This window comes from Lonchura striata, chromosome 1A, assembly GCF_050655825.1.
Source record: "Lonchura striata isolate lonStrDom1 chromosome 1A, ASM5065582v1, whole genome shotgun sequence".
NCBI classification, from domain to species: Eukaryota; Metazoa; Chordata; class Aves; order Passeriformes; family Estrildidae; genus Lonchura; species Lonchura striata.
The window spans coordinates 55,477,823-55,492,915 of NC_140741.1; the positions used below are offsets into that span (position 1 = coordinate 55,477,823).

Consider the following 15,093-nt stretch of genomic DNA (forward strand, 5'->3'; position numbering starts at 1 on the left):
GCCTGAGCAGTTTTATTTATAGAAATAATAAAAAAACCCTCAAGAGAAAAAAAGAAAAAAAGTACAAGTCTCTCTCACAAAATTGACTATCAACAGGTTCCCATCTTCTATGAGCTCCAAATTTGGAAACTACAGACCAGAGTTTCTAAAAGCATATCTTAGAGATTTCATAATTAAGACAGTCTTATTAAAAAGTGACATTGGTAAGCTTCCTAATGAATCACAAAAATTGGCATGATCTGTTTTTTAAAAATAAACCTTTAAATTTTGAACACATGGTACATTTGCCTACTAATAGTAAAATATTTCTGATACTGTGATTAAAACAACTACAAATAATTAGTCATTAGTAGGGTATTAAGCTCAAACAGACCAAAGCGCAAAGGCATAACAGATGTTATGCCCATACCAGATGTTGAATTCCTGTATCTTTTGGTTATTTGAAATCATGGGAAGTTTTCAGGAGAAATAGTACTATCATTATCACTACTTTTTTCCTCCTCTTGTGAACCTACTCTCATATAAAAATGGTTCACTGTCGAAATGCTAAATTTAACCATTTGAGAGTTGTTTTTTTCTGGTTGTTGTTTTTGGGTTTTTTTTGGGGTTGGGTTGGTTTTGGTTTTTTTTGGGTTTTTTTTGTAGGATATAATTACTCACAGATCACTTCTACTGCTTTGAAATTATTTTTTCAGCCAATGATTGATCCACATAAAACAGCTTTCTGATCTCTTAGTTGAATGCTGAGTATGTTAAATCACAATCTGTTTTATCAGTTCCTACTGAAGAAAATTTCCCTGTAGTTTCAGCTGATGACAGCACTCCTCATTTCCTCTCCTCTTGCACGCAGATGAATCAGCACAGAAACAATTTGCCATGTGCCAACTGTGTCTTTCTGCCCCATGTCATCTGATGAGGTATCTCTGGAATTGTTTATTTGCAAATTTTAATGAAGTTTTGTGTTCAAGAACTAAAATACAGATAAACTATATGGTGCATCCAGAGCAAAGCTCTGCTAAGCATTTCTAGCTTGAGCAGTCCACTTTCAGAACTTGTAACACAGACTTTCACACTTCAGTCAAAGTCTATCATGCCATCTTACATATCAGTCTTCTCCAGCTTTTAAAAAAATGCCCAAGCTGAAATAAAAAATTTAAAGCACTTAACAGAAGAGCATCACATCCAGTCTGACATGGAAATACCTTGAAGGACTACTGAAGGTAGCACACCCTTCAGTTTAGAGCCTGATCATGAGCAGTGGTACCAGGTTACAAACTCACAGCCAATAAAACAGGCCGGACTATCAGACTGCATTCTTTAGCAAAATAGGCATTTTCACCTTAGATGGAAAAGAATAACACTTTAAGTCTTGAAAGTAGCAAATTCAGCCTGAAGCTAACTGAGTTTGTAGAGGCCAGAACGCCAGTACAAAGCAATGGAAACTCACAGCTTACTTTGGTGGGGTTTTTTATTTAATTATCTGTACAAAGTTAACTGAAATCTTGGTGCACGTACAACTATGGTCTGATTAATCAGATTTATTTATTTCTATCAGGATGACACCTATACTGATTTTAGTATTCCTGTGAGAGCATGAAATAATAAACTCCTCTGTCCATAGGCACATCTCAAGATATCCTGAAAGTTCTAGGCAAAGAAATTACATCACATTTTACAAACATCCTTTCACACACATAATGAGAAACTGACTACATAGTTTTCTTATGTCATCTTTTTCCCAGAGTGCTGCTTCTGGTTTGAAAAAACCTTATAAAACAGAATACATCCAATGCACTCGGTATTTTATAATTCCACATATACAGAATCTAGTAGAGAACCAAAATATTTTCTCTGTATTCCATCCACATCAAAAAAACACTTAAATGAGCACAGAATAAGCCTTGCTTTCTCCAGAAAACATTAAAAAATTATTTCTATTTCCCTAAAAAAACCTCTTAGAAGTCCACAATATTTGGGTGCATCCAGATAGAAATAAATAATATTCCTAAAATATTTCTTTCTAAACTCTCAGATCATCAGTTTTTGCTCACTGATGTTAATTTCTAACATAAATAGTACCCTGTACAGAGTCTGCATCAGTTTAAACTTTTAGAAAAAGAATTTTCCCCCCCAAAAAAACAAGCAATACTGGTGAAAAGTTAGAAACTGATACTTAAAAACAAATTGAACAAAAAACCCCACAAAACAACAAACAAAAAAAGCCCCCAACAAAACAACCAAATAAAAACCCCCAAAGCATATCATGAACATACAAAACAAACCAGGCAGAAAACATTGGAGGTTCAATTTCCAAAGGTGAGAATCCCCTGTCAGGAAGTCAATTCTAATATAACAGTTCAGGAAGACTATATTCAAACACTTTCATTAGTTATAAAAACACTTGCACCACAGGCACCAAAAAATAAAAATATACCCTGTAGAAGAAAGGCAAAGAAAGGTAATCAATTACCTCCAATATATCTTCAGCTTCAGCAAGAAACTTTGCAAAACTAAGGAGAAATAACATGACACTATAGAAGAATTTCCTACTATTTACAATTATGAAATACAGTAGCCAGGTTTAATTTAGGCAAATTACTTTTAACTGCTTGTCTGCATGCCCAAGGAGACATCTTATGGCTGAAATTAAAAAAAAAAAATTCCATGATGGATTCTTTTTACCTACATAGAGTTCTAATAAAAATTATATTACAGACTCTGCTTGAACTTCATATCCATTCCAGGTCAGAGAAAAGCTAAAGCAGGACAGGAAGAATACTTCTAACAGAAACTGGAAATATAATGAAACATTCACTATAATGAAATAATGATAGAAAATTAATAACTCTATGTGGACAAGGCCTCTTTTCTACCAGTATAAATAGAATATCCTGCTATTTTTGATATTACTGATGCTAATGAATAAAAACAAAGGCATAAAAACCCTAGGACTTCCCTAGCATGTGGGCCAACTCCTTGTACTTCAAATAGCAGATTGTGGGGGTTCACAAAGGAATCAAGTACATGGAAGGAAGGAGAGTATGAGAGACAGTAGAACATTCTCACCAATATATCTAATCAGAGAAATGACAGCCATTCTTCTGGCTTGCCTGCTCATGACTCCTTTCTGTCCTCTTTCCCCTACCTAAAACAAAACCTGAGTGAAAACCTTTAGAACAATACCTAGCTAAAAAAGTTTAACTGAACTTTACAATGAAACAATACCTGGTAGCAGTAAGTTTGTTTTACAGAGTCTTAAATTATATATAAGGACAGCACTTCCTCTATCTTATTCAAAGTCACCTAGTATATCCATATTCAACATGAATTTACAATGAAAAGAGGTTGATCAATAAACCCAGAGGAATTTCTTGTTCTTGAAGGCATGTTTACTCCCAAGAAAAAAAAATAAAATAAAAAGAATATACTTTACAACATGCAATTGATTTCTCCTAGATAAAGCTTTCCAACCTGTTGGGGCAAGACAAATCTCGAAAATTTACACTGTATGTAAATGAGAAGAACTAAAGGAACACACTTCTGTCTTAAACCCCACTTGTCAATAAGAATGAACAAAAAATTACTGAAGACAAAATCCTGAACAGCCAGGCTCTGCCAGAACAAGAACTGAAGGCTGGGAATAGTGTTGTCCTCAGCCCTGCAGAAAGCTGAGAAGGGCTGCAGTTCCTGGGCTCCAGCCAGGGGTCTGGTGCTCCTCAGGAGCAGGAAGCTGGCACAGGGCAGAGCTGCCTGTGCTGCAGAGCCTCCCTTCATGCACTGGCACTGCAGTAGGGTCCCCTGCTGCAGGAGCACATTGAAGCTATTTGCCAGCTCCTACATAACCATATACTTATATGCATATCACACACCATTTACTTTCAAAGTTATATGCAAAGCTAAAAGAAACTCCTTTCTGCTGCATCTGTATCGATGGCTTTTGTCAGGATAAGCGTCAGTGCTGTGGTACAAATTTTCTTTATTTGCTAGCTCGTATCAACATAACTCATGTCATAACAAAACTATGTTGCTCAGACAAACCTAAATTACCTCCTGTTAGTGGATGCTATGGGGGCAGGATGTCCACACAAAAATTTCACAGAGAAATCTCTTCCTAGCTGACATCTGCCAGCTTTGATTTCCTTTCAGGCAGCAGTAACCACAGGTGGTTATACCACTTAATACCATGGAGTTTGTTTACTCCATAGAAGCAAGTGTCAGATCTTCTCTAATAGAAACTACTTACAGAAAAAAATATCAATAAGTTAAAAGCATTTGAAATTAAGTTAGCAATCCAGCATAGCAGAGTCCAAAGTTAAATCCAACAGGGCCAGTACAACTGCTTGAACACTTTGTCAAAGAGACAGATACTACTATCTGCAGAAGAACAAAAATATCCAGTATTTCATAGCTTTGAACTGAAATCTTCTGACTATAGCCACAAAAAATATATTTTACTGTGTAATAGAAGAAACATGGTTCCTCAGCATTTTAACAAGGTTTTTGTTAATGACATGTTACACCTATAGTGGATGATGGTTTCAAAAGAACATCAAACATTTTAACAACAGTGCCAAAAAAATACTCCCATAAGGATAAAATGAAGCTTCAAAATTTTGATTGAAAAGTCAAATTTATGTGCTTTTATTAGATCTAACAAAATACCTGGAGAAAGTAGCAAAAGTCCATCCTGAGCTATTTCAGTGCTCAGCATTAGTAAATATTCAGAAGGTTTGGATAAGCTGTCCCATTTGTCAAGGTAAAAATAATATTCAGTCCTGCTTTGTTCAGACGTGGGATTGTAAAAATTGCTTTGTTAGCACCAGAACAACTTTGTACTTAAGTCAGTTGAGTTTTACAATTTACTGTGATAGGGAATCAAATTAGGGAACAGCAGAAACTGATAAATTTTAAAATTACACACAAATATCCAAGAAATGTTAACTTTGGAGTGGTCTGACAGGACTGTTATACTCTTAAAAATAATTTCTGTAACCCAAGGATTATTTGTACTTTAAAAGTATCAGAAGCAAAAGAAGCCCCAGCAACAGCATACTTATTAGCTGGAGATGTTAAAACATTATACATATTTTTTGTGTTTAATGGGGTATTTTTATCTTCCATTTCAGAAGATAATAAATGTTGTAATTGTATTTCTGGCAAAATACTTTTTACTCCAACCACAGCAAAAAAGACTGTTGGTTTTGAAATGACTTCACAAGTCAGATATTGATACTGATTTTGATGTATCCTGGAGAATAATGGAGAAAATAGCAGGGGTGTGGGGAAGCTGAAATTCCATCAGTAATCACAAAGGATAAACAGGAGAACTGTGTGGTCACAGATCACAATCAGCATGAGAACTATGTCAGGAAAGAGCCAAAAAATCAACTAACAAGTTGACCTACGATATATCGAACAAATACGTAACGCTTAACATCAATACAGTTTGAGGAGACAAAAAATAAATATTTTTTCAAACTAAAGATCTCTCTAATGAAATATTTAGCAAAAATTGCTACTGATAAAATCATTCCTTTTTTAATATCCATAATATGTATGCTACAATTTTATTAATGCATTTTAGGTTGTAATGCATCATGAACTCAATTATCTTGCTAGTGTTTCTTCAAAAACAGTTAAATCAGAAAGAAACTGCAGAATTATGGTGGGTTTAGTGACTCCATTGAAACCTGCTCTTGTTTTAGTCCCATACAAAATGTACCAGCGATCTGGAAAATCAAGTTTACAGGTGACAAAAAAGGGTAACTTGGCATTCTGACCTCATTCAGCTGTTGAAATGCAACTTTATGTACACATGCAAGGCATCAGAGAAGAATACACTACAGAGTAATACACTACAGAAATGCTTTGAGAGGTGTTGAAAAGATCTACAATGATATATAACTGGACAAAATTATAAACCTTTATGATAAGGTTACTGAGTGAAGAATTGCAGTATCTTACATGCAACTAACTGAAACTGCCAAGATAGTATTGTACTATTTCACTACACTAGCAAAAATTGGAAGTGTGGACAGGGAATTCCTTTCGTAAGAGAAATAAGGAAGGAGGAAACATCTTGGAAGAGTAACTTTTTCAGTGAGGAACACCTGATACTGGTTAATATAAGAACAGTCTAAGGATAGAGCAATTCTTTTAAATCCCTGTTGCAAGTAAGGAGTGTTCCTTTACAATAAAAGTACTCAGCATGTAACTCAGAGCTGCGTTGCAATGCCTTCACTTCAGGATCTAATATGCTGAGTGGAACTCACACTTTGGTGTACAAGAAATATCTATGCAGTAAGAACATAGCAAAGCACAGCATCTTTCCCCTCCCCACCTCCCTCCTTCAACCAACCCAAACTGCTACAACCAGAGTACCATATGTCAGGGGATACAGGAAAAAAAAAACAAGCCCAAACCCAACCAATCAACTTTTCAGAGCAGTGATGCCACATACTTCCTCTGATGTCATATACTCTCAGCTTTTACTTTACAATGCTTCAGATTCAAGCAAAAAGGAAGGGGCTCCCTCCATTCAGTCTCTGTTACCTGCTGTTTACATTACAGTCATGCAGAAAGAAGAAATCTGAATCCTCTTAGGCTGAAAAAAAAAACCTACTGAATCCAACATATGTTCTTCCTGAACAAAAGGAAACCATTACTATCACCTCCTTTCCTCCTATTTTTTTCCATTGCAACTTAAGAAAGATAGTCAGTTGTTGCATGCAACACACCTGTTTGTATTACAGCACAATCACACTGGATACATGGCTCCATAGACATCAGTCAATTCAGTTAGGTTACAGCCAGCTCTGATCTACTCCTTCATCTCTAAATAATTTTTTCTCATTATTTCCTTTGTGCTTGTATTAGTGTTTGGACAGCTGAACAGATCAGGGAATTGACATGGATGAAACTAACCAGATAAAAACATTAATTAAGTTGAAATTACTGTGAAATCATCCTTTAGCATTGTTCTATCTAATTTCTAAACCCCACACTATTTTGGTGGAAGATACAAGCCAAGATGTTTTTCTACATCAAACACCTAGCTGTGGAAGAACATTTTTTTTTTCCTAGTTGTTGAATTTTATTTGAAAAGTCTTGTTTTTTCAGTCTTGTTTTAAGCAACCTATGTAATCTTTGGATGTGACTCACTGTTTCCATTATCTCACATTAAGCAAGTAACTACATTTCTTACTGCAAAATCGACAGTAATGCAGCATGGCTTCAAGGAGAGATGTGTTGTATTGCAATAACTAATCTATTTGGAAAACAGTCAAACAAGCTTTTAGTCAAAAAGCATCCTCTGGGTTTAGATATCACTCTAATCTATGTGATAAATATAATTTGCTAGCACTTGTTTAAGCACTGTCATTTAGGGAAAAAATAAGAAAACATTGAAGCAGTATTCAAGTGTTTGCTTTCATAAGAAACTTGCTTTAACCATTTTGAATAACATATGGGTTATATATAAATAAATTTCATTTTATAGTCAAGTTTCTACCACACAGTTGCAAGCATGCTGTGCTAAAATTATACTCCAGTTGTATTTAAGAACAAAGAGTAATTCAAGGGCAGTATTTTAGCTTTATAATCTTGTTTTCTGACATACTTGATCTCTAGCTCAGTTTTATTATGCAACTTAAGATAAACACAATCTTACAGCTTTCTCTAAGAGACACACATTATGAGCTAAACTTTGGATTCCCTGGCTTTTTAGGCCCATAAAATGTACAATCTCAGAATAATTAAAGTCCTGTGAATATTACAAAGTTGAAAACTTTATTTGTATTACTGCATATAAAAAGTTAAACTAGGTGCTTACAGAGTAACAGAACTACTGAATGATAACTTCATTAACTTCCATTAAGCTAAATGACTCACAAATGGCATTTAGATCAGTAGTAAATCATCATCTAGGTCAGCAGGAAGCTCATTACAGACTGACAATCCAAGTGACAGAAACACTTTTCTACAAGTGCTATAGCAGTAATTTCCTGTGTGAAAGGCTTGCTGCTGTTCCTGCATTCCTCAGGGGACACTTCTTCTCAAAGGATGTTACTCTTCCCCAGGAAGAGGAAGGAACCAGTTGTTATTGGATGTGTGGGCTGATAGCTGTCGGGCGTTTTATGCATGCCGCAGAATCAGCTGTGAGAACTGTGAATGCAGCTTAGATTTCCAGTCAAAGCAGAGGAAAACACTGCATGAGCAGACAAGGTCAGAGCATACATGTACAGTATCTCAGGAAACTGAGACAGAAATAATACCTGGAACTTCCATCCCTCCAGTTCCCAGAAATGTGCTAATGTGCTAAAGGAACAATATACACACATGGATCAACTTGAAAAACATTTCTGAAGCACAGCTGCCCTGAGTAAGACCCTACACAAAGTAAAACTTTGCCAGTTTTAAAATGCCTGTCTTCTTACAAAATATTTCTGTATGTGTGCACATGTACATTTTTTTCCTGTCAGGTCCCTCTCCTAGGCTTCCTGTTCTATAAGAACTCAAGCTCCCTCTCTATGTGCTGAGACACTGTCACAGGGTGGTTTCACCAGTAGCTACTCCATACCTATTCCAGTACTACATCCACTGACTTTTTCTTAAGCAATAGCACTAATATGTTTCCTTATTCTAACTGCTTATTTCCAAATTTCATTAAAAAAAACAACCCACCAATTATTTGATTATAAACTTATTAGAAAGACAGAACAGTGACAGACAAACTGTACAATCTCATACAGTATTTCCTCAGGAAAGCAGGCTAAAAATAGCATAGGAAATATTATATTCTTGCACTCTCTAGTGACCAAATTCAGAACTCAGTCTCCAATAAAAACCTGACTTTCTCCTCGGCTCCAGTTCGCTAAGAGTATATAATCATGACCATTAAGGAATATCAGGACATGTATTATTACTTAATTATGTAGAGGCACAACATACTTCCTTTCTCTCCTTGTAAACCAGTTAGAATAGCATTACCACAAAATGCAAGGACCATTTGGATCATATTCCTCTTTTATTACATGTGTAGGGTTCACCTTCAAGCATTTGATCCTTCAGCTTTATTTGATGCTAGTGGTATCAAAGCATACTAATTTTAAGATTACATATACAAATCTTTTTAAACATAACTAGACATCTACAGCAGCTCAAAATGCAAGTTTAGAAATTCATGTTCAATATGTGAAACACTTCATCTTTTCTGCACTTGTGATGAGTCATTTTGTTCATATAAACCATATCTTCTTTAGAAGACTCTCAGCTGGGCAACAGAAAAAGCTGTCTCTACTGCTTCATGCTTATTCCAGATGGAGGAGTAGCCTTTAGAAGGAATGGGAGATATTCCTTCCCTGAGAGCAGCTGAACATGTTCAGCTGCAGAGTTTTGGAAAGAAGGCAGCCTATCCTCTTGCACCAGCCCCACACACTCTACCTGCCTAGCATGCAAAGAGCAGAAAGGTCTGTCTAAAGTGTGCTATAAGTCAAGATGGCACTAAAAATTGCCTGTCTAAAAGCAAGAGTGGACAAAGAGTGGGATTAATTTGCAAAGACACAAAAGCACAATACTTATTTTTATTCTGCTGAACACTTCAGATTTCCTCTATTTACAGTATTTATTCTGTGTTTGTATAAGACTTAGCATGAGCCATTCAGAGCCAGTTTGAGAGTTTTTTAGTATGCTCACCTATGAAAAAGGCACAAATGGCTTTACCTCAAAACTTTGGAGACACAGGATCTCTTCACACCATTTCCTAATTTAATTCAGTTTGTCATTGGGAGTTCAGGGAGCTGACAATTCAAATAAGCATTTATTGGTAATCAGAAGAATGGCAGTAAATAAAAAAAGTTCATAGCTATTCAGGGAGTGGCCTTTCTTATTTCCCTGCCTGGGAACAAAGAAGGTAAGGTGATGGAAGAGGCTGGGAACTGTCAATTCTTATCAAAGCCCTTTTACCCATGGGATCACACCCCAGTGCAGAGCTCAGTCTAAACGGCAACTGAGTTTTGGACAAGGAACACAAGTGGGCCAGTGATTCCAGTCTTTCTTTCAAAGGGAATACTGCTGGAACTTTTCTTTGGTAGAGAAAAATGTATGCATACTATGTAATGATCAGAGTTTTTGTCTGAAGACATCTGGGAAAGTTGATATCCATGAACTGCAGAAAGCTGTTTGTTGTGCTTTCAAATGATCTATAAAAAACAGCAAAGATAACTACTCTGCACAATGAAGTGACATGAGTTTTGTTCTACCAGCTGTTCCCTTCTGAACTGGACCTAGGCCCCAGAGGAGATGATCTATGTATAAAATTGCCATTACTTCCTTTCTTCCTTCCTCAGTGAAGACAGTTGGTGTTTATTTCCATGTAAGGCTGAAGCTAGGAAAGAATGCAGATCAGAATAAATTTGAAGTTGCATGGTAAGGAAAATATGAAGTATTTTAAAAATTAGTTTTTAAGACACAATATCTATTGTCATCATCTCCTACTGGATTCTGGAGTTATGTTAAGGAACAAGGAAGAGACATTACTGCAAAAACTTTTCAAAGCAAATTTCCATGGGGAAGGAGAGTTTACTAAGCCTTCATGTATGCAGAAATGGAAGAATACATGCAAATTTTTCATTCATAATTGCTGTCTTTCCAAATACATAGGGTGTTTTTTGATTGTGGAGCTTGGTTATTTTTTGGAGATTTTTTAAAATTCAAAACAAGGGCAGAGAAAAGTATATTAAAAATACCTAAACCCTGAAACACAAACTTTGAAAGTGATGTGTACTGAACAAATTGAAAGTACAGATGCTTCTACTTTTTGCCTTGAGAAACCTCCTACAAATGCAGTACAGATAAACTTTCTATTTTAAAACTTAGTATGTTCTTTTTGCTCCAAACAGAAACAATCTTATATTTCCTTACTCAGTAATTAACCCAGTCTTAACTTTGCAGAAGTTGTACTGTAAACGAACAATAAGAATGTCTTCTTTTTAGTGGTAAATGGCACTGGAAAAGAACAGCAAACATCTCCCAGCTAGTGCAGACACTCTGACTTCCAGATTACAGCACATTGCTTTGCTTCCTCCAAATCCTGTTTACATGAGCAAGGTCAGGGGATGAAACATTAGAGAGCCTCTACAGTGATTTCCTGCTTCTGTCAGTAAAAACTACAGAGACACCATCAACTTTCCCTTGTTTCCAACAGCTTATCAGGGACCGGAGGTTACTAGTGTATTGCCTTACAGAATTGGAAAGACTCAACCTCCCTCATGGCAAAAACTAAAATTGAAGGATGAAACAGAAAGAAGTAGCCCCAAAGAGAAACAAAACTTCCAATTTTTCCTTTTCAATAGTTCAGAAACAAAGGCAATGTGAGGTTCTTTGACACATGTAGGTGTGGGAGAGAGGTAGTAATGCTTTCAGAGTCCTTAATGAAATAGAAAGGAGAAAGAAGCACCACCCCCAGCCCCCAAATTTGACCCTAATTAGTGAATATTTTCAGAGTGCAAAAGGCTAGAACACACCTAATTTCTAGTAACTGCAGCATATGAGGACTCTTATCATTGAAAAAGTCAGGACATTACACAAGTACCAGTTTGTTAGGCATTCACAGCTAATTTTTACAGAACTTTCAATAATACACAGGAGAACTGAATAAATGAATCATCAAATACAAAGCTATTTCTTAACCATAATAATACACAGGAATTCTTAATGGTTTTGTAATTGTAGCCCAAAAGAAAGCAACTCCATACTGAAGATTTCACTGAAATTTTTCCACTGACCCAAGAATCATACTCTTTTCACTGAGTTTACGAAAGAAGTTGCATCAATATGAGCCTTAGATGAAAAAAGATTTTTCACCATGTTAAAAACAACTGGCTTTAGTACTAAGCTAGAAAAGAAGCTGAAAAGATAAGGTGTTTACAACTCAGGCAGTTTAATAATGTGTTTTTAGCAAAATCCGTATAAGAATGTTTATATCTGCCTATCTCAGCTTAACTTCTGAAGCAAGAAAATACAACTAAATTAAAAAAAGAACACAAAAGCAGGCATTTTAAGTGTGGAAGCTGTGATAGACTGTTGGTTTTGATGAAGCAATAAATTAAAATTCCTTGAAAAAAGGAGAAGTAGGAGGAAGAGAATACTAGTATTTTCTTAGATAGCTACAGCTCTAAATAAATGAACTGCTAAGAAAACATCTATTTTAAATTTACAATAAAGAATCAAGAACATTATATTTTTAAATATCTGTTTTTAAAATCTTCTCTAGGCAGATTTCTCAAGAATAGATGATGGTGCTACTTTGCTGCACCCTAATTATCTAGAGTAGTGTGTCCTCTTTTGGGCTTCTTGGTCCCAGATAGACACTGACATCCTGGAGCAAGTCAAGAGTGAACAAGATAGCAAAGGGGCTGGAACACAATATGGAGAAAAGACAGAGAACCAGGTTTATTCTCTGGAAGAAAAAATACAGGGAGATCTTGCCGCCATCTCAGATATCTAATGGGTAGATAGAAAGAAGACAGACACACACATATTAGAGGACTGCTATGAATTGAAGGCAACAGACATGCTAGAACATAGAATATTCTAGTTATATATTATGGAAAAAAATATTTTCATCAACCAAATACTAGAGTAAGCTGCCCAGAAAGGTGGTGGAATCTCTATCCTTACACATTATTAACAAATGAACTGGACAAGGCTTATAAGAACCTGATCCAAGCTGGCCTTGCTTTAAGGAGAAGGTTAGATGAAATGACCCCAGACATCCCTCTCCACATATAGTATATATCACTTTTATTAACAAATCTTTACAGAAGGAAAAACAAGGAAAAACCATTTTGCTCTCTCACAAATCATCTTAGGGACAGTAATAATGTATTTCCCATAAAGGAATAGGACAACATACAATTCCAGCTGAAGAAAAAGATTCTCAGTAAGAAGAGCACTTTCTCCTATTCTCCTTTCTTCTGGACTAGACAGAAACCTACTTAACCACTTACTGTCAGGAATGCTGGTAGTTATTCAACAAAAAATTACAAGGCTTTGCATAGACTTCCAGCCTTCCTGAAGGCATTTCAAGGAGCTTTAAGAAACTCATCAGATATACTAAAAAAGCTTCAATGTTGTTACCCACCCCAAAGAAAGGCTGTATTTAACGACCTGCATTTTCGTGGATCACTGTCTCAAGTATCTCCTTTAGCAGAAAAATTTAAGTAAATATGGTTGATTAGCTACTTCCAGTGGTGTAGGGACTTGCCAACATGTTTTGTAAATAACCCTTAAGATCCTGCTGTGCTACATGCATGATAAACGCATTGAACAAGAATGCATAAAGACATCTAAATGCAGACTGCTTTTTTTTCTCTGCACATATCAGAAGGGCAGAAGAACTCCTTAAGGCAGAGCCTTAAAAGAATAAGTAGGTATACATAGGACACATGTAAATTAACCAAACAATCTGATCAAAGATTTTTGTTATTTGAATAGCGTTCTTTCAGTCGAAGTAATGCCAAAAAGGCATAAACAGATTTAAAATGGGTCTTGAAATGTTGCAGGGACAAAAAATGCACAGTGATGTCTTTGACAGCCAGTAGAAAAAGAGCAACCCATTGAGACTGAAATCAGGGATAAGTATGAAGTAGGACAATGAATTAGACTAGAACTAGAGGATGGCTACCTCAAGTTGAAAAAGGACTAAGGAAAAAAAATACAAATAATGCACAAAAGCAGTATCATTCAATTGAGGACAAACTGGATTAAGAGGAAATCTGTCAGTGAAGATGTGATAGAAATAAAGGCAGCATCTGCGCTTTTCTCCTTGTTTCTTATGAAGAACACATCAAACGTCTATTAGACAGAGTTTCCATACATTAGGGAAACTGAGAAAGCTTCAGATAAAAAGGTCCAAGTCACTGAGATCTAGAACCCTCTAGAAACAAGACACAAGGAGTCTAGGTAGCTGGCCTGATTAAGAAATGGGTGATAATGACAGAAGCTGATTATGCAACAGACAGACACTGGACAGGAAGATGATAAAGGATGAGCTGACAATAGAAAGCAGGGAGGACCAAATTGGTTTGGCAAAGTTGGAGAAAGTGTTATTTCACTACAGGAGAGGAAGGATATTACTGGCAAAGAAAACATGCAAATGATTCCTGAATTTGTGTGAACAGTGTGGCAGGGTTAGGGTTAACCTGTGTTGAACAGGACAGCTGCCCTTAATGCTACAGTCCAAGTAACAAGGTTATAGAAATGTTTCTAGATGGAAAAAGACCCAGATGGGGAATGCTGAAATGCAACAGTTGTGAGAACCAATGATAACTGGTAGATTGAGATGCTGGGGGAAAAAAAATAGTGATTACTGACACAGTCAAAAAGCATAAATTCTGAGGCAACATTTTTATATTGAAGATTGTAAAGTCAGCCAGACAGCAGTCAAAAAATGCTATACTTCTTGGATCAATGTACTCCTCTGAGTTCTGGGCATAAAGTTTTATAAGCTGCATTCATAGCAGAAGAATTAATGGAGACTAAGTGATTTGTAGGTATGTAATAAAGAATTACAGTGCAACCATACATTTGAACTCTGTGATGAACAGATTAAGTAATAAACACAGAGTACTTAAAAGTGATAAGTAGTCAATAAATTTTATCTACCATAATCCACTGTGAAGCCTACTAAACAGATGCATGTAAGTCTACAAAGAACCATATTCTCATTATGAAGACATGACACAACTGATAAATCTTTAAATACATAACATTATCACCTCTCAAATATAAGTGATTAAATGATTATTGTTTTGAAGTTAAGGTTTCTCATCAACCTGTACATCATGGTCTTCAAAAATGATCTTGAAGAATTCTATATAGTAACTTCACAACATAGCTTTCACAAAGCATTCATGACAAAATAGAACAGCAGACAACACACCTGCTGCCTTTTCCTAGGTATTAACCCCTCAACCACACAAACATTTTATGGTAACTAAAATTGCTCAAGACAGTTTGTGCCTTCACAGGAACAGACTCAGAGCTAAAAGAAAAATTCTCATTTTAACCTAATTCTGGAACAGCATGTCTTTT

The 15,093-nt window shown here is 35.9% G+C and overlaps 1 protein-coding gene across 3 annotated transcripts in view; it reads right to left on the minus strand.

Annotated features, from left to right (window-relative positions):
- Positions 1 to 15,093, minus strand: part of POC1B (POC1 centriolar protein B) — a 44,776-nt gene that overhangs the window by 5,505 nt on the left and 24,178 nt on the right. Inside the window, exon 11 of one of the 3 annotated variants that reach the window (XM_085570218.1) lies at positions 613 to 10,384. The exons of the other annotated variants lie outside the window; for them this stretch is intronic. Coding sequence (XP_085426344.1) covers positions 10,343 to 10,384 — 42 coding nt within the window. The 3' untranslated portion in view covers positions 613 to 10,342. Of the gene's footprint in view, positions 1 to 612; positions 10,385 to 15,093 lie in introns of those variants that run through there. 3 annotated transcript variants of the gene reach the window in all.